Source organism: Sapajus apella, unplaced genomic scaffold (assembly GCF_009761245.1).
Source record: "Sapajus apella isolate SASKATOON/1434 unplaced genomic scaffold, GSC_monkey_1.0 scaffold25, whole genome shotgun sequence".
NCBI classification, from domain to species: domain Eukaryota; kingdom Metazoa; phylum Chordata; class Mammalia; order Primates; family Cebidae; genus Sapajus; species Sapajus apella.
Window position 1 is genome coordinate 21,235,386 of NW_022436965.1, and position 20,157 is coordinate 21,255,542.

At 40.8% G+C, this 20,157-nt stretch overlaps 1 protein-coding gene, 1 long non-coding RNA gene and 1 pseudogene across 3 annotated transcripts; 2 read left to right on the forward strand and 1 right to left on the reverse strand.

Moving 5' to 3' along the window:
• Positions 1 to 844: 844 nt before the first annotated feature.
• Positions 845 to 1,455, forward strand: LOC116560184 (peptidyl-prolyl cis-trans isomerase A-like). The gene has a single exon (XM_032291467.1). The coding sequence runs from the start codon at positions 886 to 888 to the stop codon at positions 1,378 to 1,380; it is 495 nt and encodes a 164-aa protein (XP_032147358.1). The 5' UTR covers positions 845 to 885; the 3' UTR covers positions 1,381 to 1,455.
• A 4,528-nt stretch (positions 1,456 to 5,983) lies between these two features.
• On the forward strand, positions 5,984 to 6,864 carry LOC116560185 (annotated as a pseudogene). Its single transcript, XR_004272842.1, has one exon. The product of XR_004272842.1 is annotated as a 40S ribosomal protein SA pseudogene (transcript).
• Positions 6,865 to 14,312: 7,448 nt separating this feature from the next.
• LOC116560186 lies at positions 14,313 to 16,332 on the reverse strand. Its single transcript, XR_004272843.1, has 2 exons — positions 15,581 to 16,332; positions 14,313 to 15,432 (listed from the first exon to the last, which is right to left on the reverse strand). It is a non-coding gene; the product is annotated as an uncharacterized LOC116560186 (long non-coding RNA).
• Between the last annotated feature and the right edge of the window lie 3,825 nt (positions 16,333 to 20,157).

Consider the following 20,157-nt stretch of genomic DNA (forward strand, 5'->3'; position numbering starts at 1 on the left):
TGCTTACATGTAAGTGAAATAAATGACAGTAATGACATAAAAAACAGGAAAGACAGAGTAGGACTATTTTATTAATATAAAGTACCTGCACTACCCATAAAGTTCTACAGTGTTATTTGAAACTAGACTTGGATCAACTGTAAATATATACTGCAAATTCTATGGCAACCACCAAAAAAGTTAAAAAAAAAAAAAAAAGTGAAGAAGAAGAAAAAAAAGAAGCATAACTATTATGCTAAGAAAGTAGAGAAAACAGAATCATACAAAAAAATTAAAACCACAAAAGCCAAAAAAAAAAAAAAAAGATAAAAGATAAAAACAAGGGCACCTTAATAGAAAACAGTAACAAATATGGTAGAAAGTAACTTAACTATATCAATAAGCACTTTAAACATCAATGATCAAAAAGCCTAAATTAAAACTCAGATATTGACAGAATAGATTTAAAAAAACAAAGCCCAATGATATCTTGTCTAAAGAAACTCAATTTAAATATAAGGACACATAGAGATTAAAAGTAAATAGATGGGCTGGGCCGTGGCTCATACCTGTAATCTCAGCACTTTGTGAGGCCCAGGAGGGTGGATTGCCTGAGGTCAGGAGTTCAAGACCAACTGGCCAACGTGGTGAAACCCCATCTCTACTAAAAATACAAAAAAATTAGCCAGGCATGGTGGCAGGTGCCTGTAATCCCAGCTATTCGGGAGGCTGAGGCAGGAGAACTGCTTGAACCAGAGAGGTGGAGGTTGCAGTGAGCCGAGATCATGTCACTGTACTCCAGCCTGGGCAACAGAGCAAGACTCTGTCTCAAAAAAAAAAAAAAAAAAAAAAAAAAAAGCCTGCTTTGCAGATGCCACCGCCGCATGGAGCCTTCTAGTGCCAGCCATGGTCAACCCCACTGTGTTCTTCAACATTGCCGTCGACGGCGAGCCCTTGGGTCGCGTCTCTTTCGAGCTGTTTGCAGACAAGTTTCCAAAGACAGCAGAAAACTTCCGTGCTCTGAGCACTGGAGAGAAAGGATTTGGTTATAAGGGTTCCTGCTTTCACAGAATTATTCCAGGGTTTATATGTCAGGGTGGTGACTTCACACGCCATAATGGCACTGGTGGCAAGTCCATCTACGGGGAGAAATTTGATGATGAGAACTTCATCCTAAAGCATACAGGTCCCGGCATCTTGTCCATGGCAAATGCTGGACCCAACACAAACAGTTCCCAGTTTTTCATCTGCACTGTCAAGACTGAGTGGGTGGATGGCAAGCATGTGGCCTTTGGCAAGGTGAAAGAAGGCATGAATATTGTGGAGGCCATGGACCTCTTTGGGTCCAGGAATGACAGGACCAGCAAGAAGATGACCATTGCTGACTGTGGACAACTTTAATAAGTTTGACTTGTGTTTTATCTTAACCACCAGACCATTCCTTCTGTAGCTCAGGAGAGCACCCCTCCACCCCATTTGCTTGCAGTATCCTAAAATCTGTGCTGTCGCTGCAGTTCCCTTTGGGTTCCACGTTTTCCTTATTCCCTTCCATGCCTAGCTGGATTGCAGAGTTGAGTTAAGTTTATGATTATGAAATAAAGACTAAATAACAACAACAACAACAAAAAAAGTAAAAGTAAATAGATGAAATTTCTTTCCAACATAGTATTGGAAGTCCCAGGCAAAGCAATTAGGCAAGAAAAATAAATAAAAGGCATCCAAATAGGAAAGGAAGAAATAAACTTGTTTTTATTTACTAGGGACATGATCTTATATATTCCTTCAAGAAACTGTTATAGCTGATATGTGAAGTCAGTAAAGTTGCAGGATACAAAAATCAACCGATAAAAATAAGTATCATTTCTGTACACTAATGACAAACTGTCTGAAAAATGAATTAAGAAAACAATCCCATCTACAACAGCATCAAAAAATAAATAAAATACATAGGAGTAAATTTAACCAAGGAGGTGAGAGATTTGTATATTGAAAACAATAAAACATTAATTTTAAAAATTGAAGAAAATACAAATAAGTGCAAAGACATCCCATAATCATGGATTGGAAGAGTTAATACTGTTAAAATGTTCAGAGTGGCTGGGTGCAGTGGCTCACACCAATAATCCCAACACTTTGTGAATCCAAGGTGAGAAGATTGCTTGAGCCCAGGAGTTTGAGACCAACCTGAGCAACATAGCAAAACCCCATCTCTACAAAAAATATAGAAATTAGCCAGACATGGTGGTGCACATCTGTAGTTCCAGCTACTCAGGAAGCTGAAGTGAGAGGATCACTTGAGCTAGGGAGATCAAGGCTATAGTGAGCTATGATTGTGCACTGTACTCCAGCCTGGGCAACAGAGCAAGACTCTATCTCAAAACAAAAACAAAGTTCATATTACCCAAAGCAATCTAGAGATTCAATGCAAAATTCAAATCAAAATTCGAATGTCATTTTTAATAGAAATAAAAAAAATCCAAAAATTCATATGAAACCACAAATTCCCCAAATAGCCAAAGAGATCTTGAGCAAAAAGAACAAAGCTAGAGATTTCACACTACCTGATTTCAAAATATACTACCAAGCAACAGTAATCAAAATAGCATGGCATTTAGGAAAGAGACCATATAGTTAACAATAATTTACTGTATATTTCAAAATAGCTAGAAAAAACTTGGAATGTTCCCAACACACAAAAAAAGATATATGTTTAAGGTGGCGGATATAGCAATTACCCTGATTTGATCATTATACATTGTAGACATGTAAAAATATCACATGTACCACAAAAATACAAACAACTTTTTTTTTTTTTTTTTTTTTTGGAGACAGAGTCTTGCTCTGTCGCCTGGCTAGAGTGAAGTGGCACAATCTTGGCTTACTGCAACCTCCGCTGCCTGGGTTCAGCGATTCTCCTGCCTCAGCTTCCTGAGTAGCTGGGACTACAGGCGCGTGCCACCACACCCACCTAATTTTTTTGTATTTAGTAGAGACAGGGTTTCACCATGTTGGCCAGAATGGTCTCGATCTCCTGACCTTGTGATCCTCCCGTCTTGGTCTCCCAAGGTGCTGGGATTACAGGTGTGAGCCACCTCACCCAGCCACAAAGAACTATTATATATCAATTAAAAAAAAAAAAAAAAACAGCATGGCATTGGCATAAAAACAGAGGATCAACCAATGGAACAGAATAAAGTCCAGAAATAAACCCATGCATGTATGGTCAATTGATTTTCAATAAAGTTGCCAGGCATACACAATAGAGAAAGGACAGTCTCTTCAATAAATGGTAGTTGGGAAAATAATATCCACACACAGAAGAATGAAACTGGACCCTTGTATCAGATATAAAAATCAACTCAAAATAGATTAAGGACTTAAACACCTGAAACTGTAAAAATAATATAAGAAAACATGGGGGAAACCTCGATAATTTTGGTCTGAGCAATGATTCTTTGGATATGGCCTCAAAAGCACAGACAAGAAAAGCAAAAATAGACAAATAGAATGGCATGAACTAAAAAGCTTCTGCATAGCAAAGAAAACAATTTACAGAGTGAAGAGACAACCCAGAGTAGGAGAAAATCTGTACACCCACATCTGATAAGGGGTTAATATCCCAAATAGATAAGAAACTCAACTTAATAGCAAGAAAAGAAATAACCTGATTTTTAAATGGACAAATGACTTGAAGAGATATGTCTTAAAAGAAGACATACAAATGGCCAACAGGTTTTTTTTTGTTTTTTGTTTTTTGTTTTTTTTTTTTTTGAGACGGAGTTTCACTCATGTTACCCAGGCTGGAGTGCAATGGCGCGATCTCGGCTCACCGCAACCTCCGCCTCCTGGGTTCAGGCAATTCTCCTGAGTAGCTGGGATTACAGGCACGCACCACCATGCCCAGCTCATTTTTTGTATTTTTAGTAGAGACGGGGTTTCACCATGTTGACCAGGATGGTCTCGATCTCTTGACCTCGTGATCCACCCGCCTCGGCCTCCCAAAGTGCTGGGATTACAGGCTTGAGCCACCGCGCCCGGCCTGCCAACAGGTTTATGTAAAAATGCTCAGCATCACTAATAATCAAGGAATAATCAAGCAAATTAGAATCACAATGAGAGATTATCTTATACATGTTAGATGGACTATCATCAAAAATACAAAAGATAACAAGTGTTGGCAAGAATGTGGAGAAAAAGGAACACTTGTATACTGTTGTAATGTAAATTAGTACAGCCATTACAGGAAAACAGCATGGAGGTTCCTCAAAAAACTAAAATTAGAGTATCATACGATCTAGTAACCCCACTTCTGGGTATATATTAGAAAGAATTGAAATCAGTACGCTGAAGAGATATCTATGCTCCCATGTTAATTGCAGAATTGTTCCCACAGCCAAGATATGGTATCACGCTAAGTGTCAATTAACAGAGAAATGGATAAGAAAATGTGACATATATATACATGGAATACTAGTCAGCCTGTAAAACTAAGGAAATTCTGTCACTGGGACAATATAGACAAACCTGGTGGACTGTGTGAAATCATCTATGCACAGAAAGACAAACACTGCACAATCTCACCTCTATGTGCAATTTAAAATAGTCAACCTTACAGAAGTAAAAAATAGAATGATAGTTATCAGGAGTAGAGAATGGATGAGAGATGTTGACCAAAGAATACAAAGTTTCGGTTACAGAAGACAGTAAGTTTTTGACATCTATTGCACCGTATGGTGACCATAGTTAATAATAATGTGTCATATTTCAAAACTGCTAAAAGAATACATTTTAAGTGTTCTCAGTATAAAAAACTTAAAAGTATTGATACATGTTAATTAGCTTGATCTAATCATTTCACGGTGAATACAGATATCAAAACATTACATTGTGTCCCATTCTCTGTTAATATATATAATTGTCAATTAAAAATAAAACTTTTTTTTTTTTTGAGACAGAGTCTCACTCTGTCACCCAGGCTCAAGTGTGGTGGTACAATCTCAACTCACTGCAACCTCTGCCTCCCAGGTTCAAGTGATTCTCCTGCCTCAGCCTCTGGAATAGCTGGGACTACAGGTGTGTGCCACAGTGCCCACTTAATTTTTGTATTTTTAGTAGAGACAGGGTTTCACCATGTTGGCCAGGCTGGTCTTGAGCTCCTGACCTCATGTGATTCACCCACCTTGGCCTCCCAAAGTGCTGGGATTACAGTTGTGAGCCACCATGTCTGGCCTAAAAATGAAACTTAAAAAAACAAATAAATAGATGGCCAAGGATATACCATGCTAACATTAATCAAAAGATAGCAAGAGAAGCTATATTAATTTCAGGGAGAGCAAGCTTCAGGGAAAGGAAAGGTATCACAGATAAAGAAGGGACATTGCATAATGCTAAGGGGGTCAATTCTCCAAAATAGTATAACAATCTTTAATGTATATGTGCCTATCAACAGAATATCAAAATGTGTGAGGGAAAAATCAACAGACATGCAAAGAGAACTAGAAGAATCCACTATTATAGTGGACACTTCAAAACTCCTCTATCAGAAATTGGCAGATTCAGCAGGCAGAAATTCAGTAAGGACACACCTGAATTCAACCACACCATCAATCAATTAAATATAATGGGTATTTATAGACTAATTCATCCAACAACAGAAGGATACACATTATTCTCAAGTTCATGTGAAATATTCACCAACATAGACCATATCCTGGGCCGAAACACCTTAACAAATTTTTTAAAAAATAGAAATCATGAAATTGGATCCTTATGTCATACCATATATAAAAATCAACTCAGAATGGATTAAGGACTTAAATATAAAACCATCCTGGCCAAGATGGTGAAACCCAGTCTCTACTAAAATACAAAAATTAGCTGGGTGTGGTGGCATGCACCTGTAATCCTAGCTACTCAGGAGGCTGAGGCAGGAGAATTGCTTGAATCTGGGAGGCGGAGGTTGCAGTGAGCCAAGATTGCGCCACTGCACTCCAGCCTGGCTCCTGGCAACAGAGCCAGAGTCTGTCTCAAAAAAAAAAAAAAAAAGTGATGGCATCTACGTCATAAATCTCCAGAGGACCTGGGAGAAGCTTCTACTGGCCATGCCATTGTTGCCATTGAAAACCCTGCTGATGTCAGTGTTATAATCCTCCAGGAATACTGGCCAGAGGGCCATGCTAAGGTTTGTTGCTGCCACTGGAGCCACTCCAATTGCTGGCCGCCTCACTCCTGGAACCTTCACTAACCAGATCCAGGCAGCCTTCTGGGAGCCACGGCTTCTTGTGGTTACTGACCCCAAGACTGACCACCAGCCTCTCACGGAGGCGTCTTATGTTAACCTGCCTACGATTGCTCTGTGTAACACAGATTCTCCTCTGTACCATGTGGACATTGTCATCCCATGCAACAAGGGAGCTCACTCAGTGGGTCTGATGTGGTGGATGCTGGCTCAGGAAGTTCTGCGCATGCGTGGCACCCTGTCCCATGAACACCTGTGGGAGGTCATGCCTAATCTCCACTTCTACAGAGATCCTGAAGAGATCGAAAAAGAAGAGCAGGCTGCTGCTGAAAAGGCTGTGACCAAGGAGAAATTTCAGGGCCAATGGACTGCTCCAGCTCCTGAGTTCACTGCTCCTCAGCCTGAGGGTGCAGACTGGTCTGAAGGCATGCAGGTGCCCTCTGTGCCTATCCAGCAGTTCCCTACTGAAGACTGGAGTGCCCAGCCTGCCACGGAAGACTGGTCTGCAGCTCCCACTGCTCACACCACTGAATGAGTAGGAGCAACCACTGAATGGTCTTAAGCTGTTCTTGCACACACTCTTAAGCAACATGGAAATAAAGTTGATGGAAAATAAACATCAGTTTCTTAAAAAAAAAAAAAAAAAAGAGAGAGAGAGAGGGGAACTTCCTCAATTTGGTCAAGAATATCCATTAAAAGCCTATAGCTAATATTATGCTTCATGGTAAGAAACTTAAGGTTAAGGCCATAATGGCAAGGATGCCCCCTCTCACCACTCCTTTTTATCATCATAATAGAAGTCCTAACTAATGCAATAAGACAAGAAAAGGAAATAAAAGGGATATAGACTGGGAAGCAAGAAATAAAACTTTCTTCATAAATGACAGGGTAGTTTATGTAGAAAAGCCAAAGAATCAACAACAAAAAAAATCCTGGAACTAGTAAGCAATTATAGTAAGGTTATAGGACACAAGGTTAATATACAAAAGTCAACTGCTTTCCTATAAACCAGCAATGAGCAAGTGGAATTTGAATTTGAAAGCACAATACCACTTGTATTAGCCTCCCAAAACATGAAATACTTAGGTAGAAATCAAACAAAATATGTACAAAATCTGTATGAGGAAACCTAAAAAACTCTGATGACAGAAATTAAAGAACTAACTAAATGGAGAGATAAGCCATTTTCATGAATAGGAAGAGTTACTATTTGGCCAGTCATGGTGGCTCACACCTGTAATCCCAGCACTTTGGGAGGCCAAGGGAGGAGAATCACTTGGGCCCAAGAGTTCAAGACCAGCCTAGGGAACATGGTGAGACTCTGTCCCTCCAAGAAATTTAAAAATTCACTAGGCATAGTGGTGTGCTCCTTAGTCCCAGCTACTCAGCAAGCTGGGGCAGAGGGTTACTTGAGCCCAGGATCAAGGCTGGAGGGAGCCATGACCGCATCACTGCACTCCAGCCTGGGCAACAGAGTGAAACTCTGTCTCAGAAAAAAACAAAACAAAACAAAACACCTCAATATTTTCATAATATCAATTCTTCCCAACATGATGTATAGATTCATTGCAATCCCAGTCAAAAACCTGGCAAGTTATTTGGTATACACATTTTTAAAAACCAATTCTTTCGTTTATATAGAGAGGCAAAAAGACCTAGAATACCCAACACAATATTAAAGGAAAAAAAACTAAGTTGGAGAACTGGTACTACCTTACTTTAAGGCTTACTATGAAGCTACAGTAATTAAGGCAGTGTGGTATTGATAAAAGAATGGACAAATATATCAAAGGAACAGAATTCAGAACCCAGGAAGAGACCCACATAAACATAATCAACTGATCTTTTACAAAGAAGCAAAGGAAATACAATGGAACAAAGATCATCTTTTTAATAAATGAGGCTAGAGCTGGACATACAATGAATCACAGAGGCTAAATGTAAAAAACTATAAAACTCCAAGATAATAACATAGGAAAAAAACCTAGATGACCCAGGGGTTTGTTTGTTTTGTTTTATCTAGAGACAGGGTCTTTCTCTGTCGTCCAGGCTGGAGAGCAGTGGCACGACCATAGTTCACCACAGCCTCAACTCCTGGGCTCAAGGGAGCCTTCCACCTCAGCCTCCTGAGTAGCTGGACTACAGGAGCACACGACCACACCAACCTAATTTTTTATTTATTAATTTTTCGTAGAGGCCAGTTCTCACTACGTTGCCCAGGCTGGTCACAAACTTGTGGCCTCAGGTGATCCTCCTACTTCTGCTTCCCAAAGCACTGGGATTACAAAGATGAGCCACCATACCTAGCTGGCAATTATGGCTTTTTGTTTGAGACAGTCTCTCTGTCTGCCGCCCAGGCTGGAGTTCAGTGGCGCAATCTCTGCTCACCACAATCTCTGCCTCCTGGGTTCAAGAAATTCTCCCTGCCTCACCCTCCCGAGTAGCTGGGATTACAGGCAACCACCACCATGCCCAGCTAATTTTTGTATTTTTAGTAGAGATGGGGTTTCCAGGTTGGCCTTGAACTCCTGACCTAAGGTGATCTGCCCACCTCAGCCTCCCAAAATGCTGGGATTATAGGCATGAGTCCCCGCACCCGGCTGGCAATGACGTTTTAGATACACCAAAGGCATGATCCATGAAAGAATCAATAAGCTAAACCTTATTAAAATTAAAATGTTTTGCTCTGCAAAAGACAATGTCAAGAGAAAAAAACGGCAAGCTGCAGACTGGGAGAAAATACTGTATTTTGCAAAAATATGTCTGATAAAAGACTTGTACAAAATATACAAAAAAACTCTTAAAACTCAACAATATGAAAATAAATAACCCAATTTTAAAAATGATATCAACAGGCCAGGAGCAGTGGCTCACACCTATAATCCCAACTTTGGGAGGCCAAGGCAGGTGGAACACTTGAGGTCAGGAGTTCAAGACTAGCCTGGGCAACATGGCGAAACCCCATCTTGACAAAAAATTAGACAGGCATGGTGGCATGTGCCTGTAGTCCCACCTACTCTGGAGGCTGAGGTGGAGGAGCACTTGAGGCCAGGAGTGGGAGGCTGCAGTGAACCAAGATCATACCACTGCACTCCAGCCTGGGCAAGAGCCAGACCCTGTCTAACAAAAAAAATCGTTAACAGACACCTCACCAGAAAAGATATGCAGATGGACAATGAGCATATGAAAAGATGCTCCATATTGTATCACCAAGGAAATGCAAATTAAAATTAAAACAATGAGATACTCCTATACACTTATTAGAACGGCCAAAATCGGGCCGGGCGCAGTGGCTCAAGCCTGTAATCCCAGCACTTTGGGAGGCCGAGGCGGGTGGATCACGAGGTCAAGAGATCGAGACCATCCTGGTCAACATGGTGAAACCCCGTCTCTACTAAAAATACAAAAAAATTAGCTGGGCATGGTGGTGCGTGCCTGTAATCCCAGCTACTCAGGAGGCTGAGGCAGGAGAATTGCCTGAACCCAGGAGGCGGAGGTTGCGGTGAGCCGAGATCGCGCCATTGCACTCCAGCCTGGGTATCATGAGTGAAACTCCATCTCAAAAAAAAAAAAAAAAAAACGGCCCAAATCCAGAATACTGTCAATACCGAATGCTGACAAGGATGTAGAGCAACAGGAATTGAAAAGGCTACATACTGTGTGATCCCAATTATATTCCTGACATTCTGAAAAAGGCAAAGCTACAGAAACAGTAAAAAGTTCTGTGGTCATAAGGGATTGGGGGGGAGCAGAGGGATGACTAGGCAGAACACAGGATTTTTAGGGGAGTGAAAGAAGTCTGTATACTATCATAGCAGATACGTATGATTTTAGATTTGCCCTAAACCACAGAATGTACAATACCAAGAATGACCCTAATATAGACTACAGACTTCAGGTGATAATGATGTGTCAACATAAGTTCATCAGTTTTAAGAAACGTACCATTCTGGTGGAGGATGTTGATTAATGGGGAGCCTATACATGTATGAAGGCAAAGGATGTATGGGAAATGTCTGTATCTTCCACTCATTTTTACTATGAACTTAACATTGCTCTAAAAAATAAAGTCTAATAAAAAAATTAAAGCATTGTCTAAAACTACCAATCTAAAATTGTATACCCAACATGAAATATCTTTCAAAAATAAAGGCAATTTTTTCAGACAAACGAAAGCTGAGATAATTCAACATTTTTTTTTTTTTTTTTTTTTTTTTTGAGACGGAGTTTCGCTCTTGTTACCCAGGCTGGAGTGCAATGGCGCGATCTCGGCTCACCGCAACCTCCACCTCCTGGGTTCAGGCAATTCTCCTGCCTCAGCATCCTGAGTCGCTGGGATTACAGGCACGCGCCACCATGCCCAGCTAATTTTTTGTATTTTTAGTAGAGACGGGTTTTCACCATGTTGACCAGGATGGTCTCGATCTCTTGACCTCATGATCCACCCGCCTCGGCCTCCCACAGTGCTGGGATTACAGGCTTGAGCCACCGCGCCCGGCCCTAATTCAACATTATTAAACCCAAACTCAACAATTACTAAAAGGCAGTTCTTCAGGCAGAAGAAAATGATACCTTTGAATCTACACAAAGAAATGCAAAGCATAGAAAATGACAAATACATAGGGAAATATAAAAGGGTTTTCTTATTTTATAATCTTCAAAAAAGATAATTGTTTAAAGACAGAATAACAGTGTATTATGGGATTTATAACACGTAGAAGTAAAATGTATGACAATAATCTCACCAAGGTCAAGAGTAGAGACATTGGAAATATCCTGTTATGAAGTTATTTTAATATATACTCTTGAAGGTAGATTATGGTATATTAAAGATGGGTACTGTAGATGCTAGAGCAATCACTAATAAAACAAAGAGGAATAAGTTAGTAGTGAACATACAATGAAATCCTAAAAAAAAAAAAAAACACACCTCACAACACTATTAATCTAAAAGAAGTCGAGAAAAGAAAAAAAAAACAGATAGATGGGAAGATATAAGAAAATAAAACAAATAGCATAGGAATAATTTAAGGGTATTAAACTGGGCTTTTAAAAAGCAGGACTTAACTATATTCTGTCTACAAGAAATTCAATTTAAATATAAAAGCACAGACAGGTTAAAAGGACGGAATAAATAACCATGCTAACGTTAATCATGAAGGAAGCTGGAGTTGCTATATTAATTGCAAAGTAAACTTCAGAACAAGGAATATTATGAGAAAGAGGGACATTCCATGTGTCAATACAGCAAAAAGACAGGACAATTCTAAATACAATGACTCAGTTTTTTTTTATGTTTGACTGTTGACATCTTTTAAGCCCCATCTCTTCTTCAGCCCCAGAGTGGACTGATAAGAATGTCCGACTGGGTGCTCCCTCTGTTGCAGCCAGAAGTAGATTCAAGCCAGACAAGTGTCTGCACAGAGGAACCCCCATCCTTTCCTTGCCTTCCTCAACCTCCTGGGCTCAAGCTAACCTCCTACCTTAACCCCCTGAGTAGCTGGGACTACAGGCACATGCCACCATGCCCGGCTAATTTTTAAAAATATTTTTGTATAGAAGGGGTCTTGCTATGTTGCCCAGGCTGATCTCTAACTCCTGGGATCAAGCAGTCTTCCTGCTTCTGCCTCCCACAGTGCTGGGATTACAGGTGTGAGCCACTGCACCCTGCCCTCTCAAGCCATTTTTGAACCGGCTTGGGAAGCTTCCCTCCTTTCCCCCAAAATAATAAAGTAATAACTTCCCATATCTTCTTGGTGTGTGTGTGGCATCATGCATCTTGATATTGAAGCAAATTTTGGGTGCAGTTCATCTTGCTTCTGTAGAGTACCACAAACACATTAACAGAGCCTTAAAATACATGAAGATAAAACTGATAATGTTGATAAATCAAACATTTAAAAAATGGAAAAGAGTAATAGTTGAATCCAAATTATAATTGACATTTCTCTTAACGAATGATAAACACAAAATCAATAATACTGGCCGGGCGCGGTGGCTCACGCCTGTAATCCCAGCACTTTGGGAGGCCAAGGCGGGTGGATCACAAGGTCAAGAGATCGAGACCATCCTGGTCAACGCGGTGAAACCCTGTCTCTACTAAAACTACAAAAAATTAGCTGGGCATGGTGGCGCGTGCCTGTAATCCCAGCTACTCAGGAGGCTGAGGCAGGAGAATTGCCTGAACCCAGGAGGTGGAGGTTGCGGTGAGCCGAGATCGCGCCATTGCACTCCAGCCTGGGCAACAACAGCAAAACTTCATCTCAAAAAAAAAAAAAAAATCAATAATACTATTAACCAATTTGACCGAATTGATATTGATAGAAGGCGTTACCCAACAAATGCAGAATATACATTTTTTTAAGTACATGTGGAACATTCACCAAGATAAAGTAAGATGGTAGGCCATAAAATAAGTCACAAGAAATTGAAAAGGATTAAAATTGAGACTATATTCTGACTATATATTGAAATTAAATTTCAATATTTATATTGAAATTAAATTACAAATCAAGATCTGCAAAGTCCCCAAATGTTTCGAAATTAAACACACTTGTAAGTAATCAATGAGGCAAAAAAAGAAATCACAGGAAGACCAGAAAATATTTTGAACTGAATTAAAATGAAAACACAGCATATCAAAATTTGTAAGATGCAGCTAATGCAATGCTAAAAAGGAAATTTAGAGCTTAAATTGTATTAGAAAAAAGGTGTAAAAATCAATGGTTTAAGCTTCTACTTTAGCTACAGAACAAATTAAACCCCAAAGTATGTATAAAAAAGAAAATAATCAAGAGAAAAAAATCAAATTAATAGACAATGAACATTGAAAAATCAATGAAACCAAATATTGGTTCTTTACTTGTAAAACATAATAGAAAAGTACACAAACAAATACATATACAGCACAATGATTTATCAAATACCATGAAACTACCACAAGGTCTTTGAAGAAAGACCAGGACCAGCACCCAGAGGCATCCTCACATTATGTTCCCTCCCAATGACTAGTCTCTCCGTCCCTCCCAAAGTAATGACTATCCTAACTCATGCAAATGACTTCCTTGCTTTTCATTATTTTATCACCAATGAAGGCACCTAAGAACTTGAAATTCCAGAGTTATTTTACCTATTTTTTTAAATTTCATATAATACATTATGTACTAGATATATTTGTTGGCCATTCATATATCTGCCTTTGTTAAATGTGTGTTCAAATCTTAATCAAGCTGCCTTTGAAAAGATCAATAAAAAAACGGATAACTTAAGTGATTCTACTCAAAAATTTAAAAAAAAAAGAAAAAACAGATAACTTTCTACCTATTCTAAGCAAGGCAAGAGAAGGCTCAAATTACCAACATTAGCAATGAAAGAAAGGACATAAGTAGAAATCTTACAGATACTAAAATAGGGAAACATCATAAATAACTTTATGCCAATTAGACAACCTACTTTACACAAAATAACTAAACCAGCTAGGTGTGTAGGAATATTCCAAAATAGGCCAGGAGCAGTGGCTCACATCTGTAATCCCAGCAGTTTGGGAGGCTGAGGACGGTAGAGAACCTGAAGTCAGGAGTTCATGACCAGCCTAACCAACATAGTGAAACCCTGTCTCTACTAAAAATACAAAAATTAGCCAGGTGTGGTGGCACACGACTGTAATCCCAGCTACTTTGGAGGCTGAGGCATGAGAATTGCTTGAACCCAGGACACAGAGGTTGCAGTGAGCTAAGATTGCACCACTGCACTCCAGCCTGGGCAACAGAGTGAGAACCTCTCAAAAAAAAAAAAAAAAAAAAATACACACACACACACACACACACACACATATTCCAATTTAAACACTTAAAGAAATTTCTTACCTTTCAAAAACATTCCAAACTGTCCTTAGACCCATGTGAAATCCTAAGGAATTTAGGAGAGGACTGCAGGTCAAGTTAGGCCCCTAAAAACATCTTTAAGTGCCTATAATGTGTGCTACACACTAAGAATTCAAATTTAATATATGGTTTTTTCTTACAGTTGTACAATCTTCATTTGGCTTAAAGACTCCTGGAAATACAGACATGAATAAGCGACAACACTAGATTTATTAAAGATCATAATGCTATCATTTATTGAAGAAAAAAGCAAAAAAATAACAATCGTGATAGGGGAGAGACAGCAACATTCTTTTTAAAGTTAAGTTAGCATAAAGAAAACAATATTTATTAAATGAAATAGATTTTCAAGATAGGAAAAGTAGTACTCAAGAATGTGTTTTTGGATACAAGAATTCAGTTACACAATCAATGGCATTCAAAATTAGTTATGAGTATTCATACAATTACAAAAATGGACTCATGTTTAAACAAAGTGTTTTAAAAGCTCATCATTTTAAAACAAGCACAATATTCTAAAGGTATATAAATTCAACATGGGCTTTTGAATGTCCTCACTCCCAACTTCACAATAAAAAATAACAGAAGTAGCAAAAGATCAGAGTTCAGAGGGCTGTTTTTTTCCTTTCCTTACTTAAGGTTGCTAAGTCAAGCAAACACATTGACAGAGGCAAAATAAACACCTTTCATAGCAGAAAGACCAAAAAATTGAATGTAAACTATACCTCTCTCTTAGGAGATGACACAAATACAAGGTTCATTTGTACTCAGAACAAGGCTCATAACTTCTTGTAGCGTGGACATTCAACAGACACAGAGCAACATTTGCCCCGATACCAGCTGCAATTTGTCCTTTAAGGATGCCTCACAAGAATGTTATGTTCAGGTAGCCAGTCCATTCATATCAGGGACCGGTTGTCCTTCTGTTGTTCGTGGCTGCTTATTAAATGTAGTGGCATTACTTTGTTGTGACTGTGTATCAACATTTGCTACAATGCTATGAACTGACATTTCATTTTTTTAGCAAATTATTCCAGATCCTAAATGACCTTTCATTTTAAACAGCAAAGTTTCTCCTGTCTAGTGGACTCATGGCTTCAGATCATCCTATCTACAGAAAATCATTTTGTACATTTCTAAGCCCATAATCAGTTTATCTACTCCTGATAGAAAAGGATGTAATTTTTTGTCAATTTACATTAACAAAGGCTCTACTACTCCCCATTTATCTCACTACAACAAAAACTGGTAAGCCAAGGGCAAAGCTTAAGTATCAGGGACTACGAATTCAGGGTAGAAGTGAAAATAACCAAAGTGGAACTAAATACCCTGCTGTTTTTTTTTTTTTTTTTTTTAAGATGGGGTTTCACCATGATGGCCAGGCTGGTCTTGAACTCCTGACCTCAGGTGATCCGCCCACCTCGGCCTCCCAAAGTGCTAGGATTACAGGCGTGAGCCACCGTGCCCGGCTCATAAATACCCTATTCTTGAGTGAGCTAAGATCAAGTAAACTTCACCACACTTGCTTCTTAACTATAAAACTATTAACCAGAAAGTAAAGTCACACAATTTTATCTCCCAACCAACTTTTAAAATAGAAATTTCCAAAAAATTTAGACTTGTAGGTTTTGTTATATCTTACCAAGAGTTACACAGACATAAATCTATATTTATCTTCAGGTTAACATCTATTCACTTTTTTAAAATGCCGTCTGCAAATAAACTACTGGACATTTAAAGCTAACAAAAAAAAAAAAAAAAAAAAACAAGATTTTTAAATCAAAAAAAACTATGACAAAACTCTGGAAAATGGCTTCATGCACCTTTGATAAACACTGATTCTTAAAAATTTATATGCTGAAAATTAGGTTTTAAGAACACGTATTTTAAACTATTTATACTCCTACAGTCAACTCTAGGTCAGAAGTTATCTGAGCAAAGAGAAGATAAAGCCTGGTATAGACTGTCTCATAGAAAACAGAATTCACAGACACAAGGCTGCCCTTCAATTTCCCAATTCATCCCAGAAGTCTCACGATGCCACACTTGTCACTTTCATAGGGCTATCAAAAGCAGAAGCCAAGCCAGATCCTTCACACTTTAAAATATGGTCCCTTATTATCTATTTTAACAGAAGTATAAAAAAGTGATTTTTTTTTTTTTTTTTTTTTTTACAAAAATTAGCTAGGCATGGTTGTGCATGCCTGTAGTCCCAGCTACTTGGGAGGCTGAGGCAGGAGAATTGCTTGAACCCAGGAAGCAGAGGTTGTGGTGAGCCGAGATCGTGCCATTGCACTGCAGCCTGTGTAACAAGAGCGAAACTCCATCTCCAAAAAAAAAAAAAAAACGAAACAGTGATTTTTATTTTTGAAGCAGTCTCACTCTGTGGCTTAAGCTGGAGTACAGGGGTGCAATCTCAGCTCACTGTAATCTCCACCTCCTGAGTTCAAACAATTCTTGTGCCTCAGCCTCCCTCCCAAGTAGCTGAGATTGTAGGTACATGCCAGCTAGACCAGCTAATTTTTTTGTGTGTTTTTTTTGTAGAGATGGGGTTTCATCATGTTGGCCAGGTTGGTCTTGAACTCCTGGCCTCAAGGGATCTACCCACCTCAGCCTCCCAAAGTGCTGGGATTACAGGTGTGAGCCACCACACCCGGCCAAAAAGTGATTTTATTTGGAGCGCGTTTCATGATTTTATTTCTAGCTCCTCAAGTATCCGAGCATGATGGAAGGGAGGTGGCACTCAGGCAGATAATTCATAGTCATCCCACAAAGGTGATACATAAATGGTCCAGCAACTGAGATACAACCCAGTGAAAATGCTAACCTGGGACATTTTTCACTCTTCCCAGAGACAAGAAGGGTATCTACCCTGAGCTGGGGTCTGAGTCACAGCCATGCAGAGGAGCAGAACTGAGGGCTCCCTTTGAGCCCATCCTGCAAACGGACAGATAATGAGACAGGCGACAGGACTGAGTTAGTACACAGCCAGCCCGATACCCAACAAGCAGCCTCAGAGGGACTGGGAGAACGGGGAGAGGGGACTGGAAGCCGTCTCTCCTGATCTGAAGGGCAGTGCTCCTCCCAAGATAGCATTCAGGGAGCCAACAGCCTGGGGCAGATCGTTCCAGGACAGTGCTTCCACACGGCTGGAAGAGCACCACATTCCCATCTGCAAGAGTCACCTTATTGGTTGACTTAACTTCCAAAATGCGGGGATCCCTCCTTCACCCAGCAGTGAATTGAAGAGGAAGGAATGCAGGGCAGCAGGGAAACAGAGACCATTATTAACTACAGGTCTGAAACCCTAATTCTTTACTCACCATCAGGTTGCTTTTAACTACTGCTGTTGCTTAGTAACAGGTTTCAGTAGATTTGAAATGGATTTCTTCCTCCCACAGTCTAACAAAAACAAGTAGGGAAACAGCCAAAGAATAAAGCAACTTAGGGAAAATTTAGGAAGACCTGGGAGGTAGGGTCATGCAAAAGCTGCCCATGGTGTCCTGACAGGAGCTGTCTGAGCAAACTGGCCCCAGGTCGTGAATGAAAGCAAAGCAGCAGCCTTTCTACAAGACCCATCTCCTGCCAGGAACCCCTCCCTGACACCGCCACTGGTGGGGTGTGGGATTGGCCCTTTACCCTCTCAGAGGATGGAGGCAATACCACTGACTAGGCAGTCATTGTGAATACGAATGAGATAAAAACATGACAGTGTCCACAGGGCCAGGCACATAGTACTAGATAAGTATCTGTTAGATTAATGATCGGAGACATTCACTCTCACTTTCCAAAGCTGTCAGTTATTTCTGGGATTAAATAACACCTACTCTACTGAGACTCTACTTATGCTGAACCCTATTCTAAGCACTTGCATGTCTCACTGACATCTTGCAAAGACCCAGCAGGAATTGTTATTCCCACAATTTTCAAACAGATGAACTGAGGAACCAGAGGTTATGTAACTTTTCAATATGACACAACTAATATATGACTAGCCACAGCTCACACTCAGATGCATCTGACTTCAAAGGCTACATTCACTACTACTATGCTATACAGCCCTGGTGGCATCTTAAAAGGTACTTTGGCCTCACGTTCCACAAAGTCAATCCAGCCATTGAAAAGAACATGGAGGGGCAGGACGCAGTGGCTCACGCCCGTAATCCCAACACTTTGGGAGGCCAAGGCAGGTGGATCATTTGATGTCAGGAGTTTGAGACCAGCCTGGCCAACACGGTGAAACCCCGTTTCTACTAAAAATACAAAAATTAACCGGGCATGGTAGCACATGCCTATAGTTCTAGCTACTTGGGAGGCTGAGGCGCGAGAATCGCTTGAACCCAGGAGACAGGTTACAGTGAGCTGAGACTGTGCCACTGCACTCCAGCCTGGGCAACAGAGCAAGACTGTGTCTCAAAAAAAAAAAAAAAAAAAAGGGGAGGACATGGAGGAGTCAGCCTTCTAGGTGTCTTATTCCAAGCTGCTGGAGCTCAGCCAAGCCTCATATCAGTTCTAAAGAAAAGGAACCATAAGCACTCCTCACCTCCTCCATGCCCCTTCGGACACCACAGCCCTTCTGAAATCTGTCTCCAAGAGGCACCTGGGATGTGAAAGAATCCCACAAAAGCCAGAGGGGTAGCATCAAATTTCCTTTCCTGGCTGCGGGCAGGTTAGGGACCTGAGCATATGACTGGATGCCCTCAGTGGCCTAGAAAGGACCTGGGAAGACCAGCTTCTCCCTCTGGTCCCGTCAGGCCTGTTCACACCTCCCCAGCCTCAGAAGAAAAGACCAGCAGGATGCAGTGGCTCACGCCTGTAATCCCAGCATGTTGGGAGGCCAAGGCAGGCGGACCACCTGAGGTCAGGAGTTCCAGACCAATCTGGCCAACGTGGTGAAACCCTGTCTCCATTAAAAATACCAAAATTAGCTAGGCGTGGTGGCACATGCTTGTAATCCCAGCTACTTGGGAGGCTGAGGCAGAAGTACTGCTCAACTCAGGAGGCGGAGGTTGCAGTGAGCCAAGATCGTGCCACTGCACTCCAGCCTGGGCGATGGAGCAAGACTCTGTCTCAAAAAAGACCAAAAAAGGAGAGACCAGTCAGTCTGAGTTCTTAGCCACAATAGAACAAAGCAAGGTTCAGCAACTAGCCACAAGCAAGGAGACAACCAGCAGGCTACTCCCTTTGGTTTAGAGGTAACAGAGGAGGAGCCCTAGTGGACCAGTTGGCCATGGGCAAAGAGCAGAAAGGCAATCCAGATAAATGTCATTTGTTGGGTGACTCTGGAGGTCCTGGAGGGCCAGGAACGCTGGCTGACAAGACAGGGCACTGATGGTGGTCACGCAATGAGGAGAAGCTGAAAGGGAACACAAGGGAACAGTCAACATCCTGCAGATCCAGAAAGCAGCTTCCAAAAGAGATGGGCAGGGAGGGCCAGCTAGGAGACCGCTTGGCTGATGAAAATGAGGGAAACAGTCACAGGCAGTTACAGGAGGCACAATCAGAGACAGGCCAGGAAGCACTGTGTCATGAAAGAGGCTGACGCTGTGGCTTTGGGTGGATGCAAAAACTAATGTGGGCCTTGATTTCCTTGACTACACAGTGGGATAACAATCCCTGCTTCCTCACAAGTCTCTCCATAAGAACCAGAAAAGATCATGTACATAAAAGCACTTTGTAGGTTAGGCATCAGGCTGATATGAGACCACCTGCAGTCTAAGGTATCCTCCCCAGCACAGGCTGAAGTGCAAACACTGGGACTATTTAAAGGTCACTGGGCAGGCGTGCCTACTTCCTGCTGGCCGCACAGCAGGGATCTGCCTTCCCACCCACTCTCCCCGGCCCAGCTCCAGGGAAGAAAGGAAAATAAAATCAGTTTAAAAGCAAACATTTATAAATAATGAAGAAAAAAAAATACAGCTGAGAGTAGCAGGATTTTTCACCTCCTATGGGCTCTTGTCCAAAAAGAGATAGCAGTGTTCTCTGCTGCTGCTGTTCTTTCTCCATCTAGTGCCTGAAGGTTATAGAGAAAAGTATGTTGGGAGGAGGAGGGAGGGA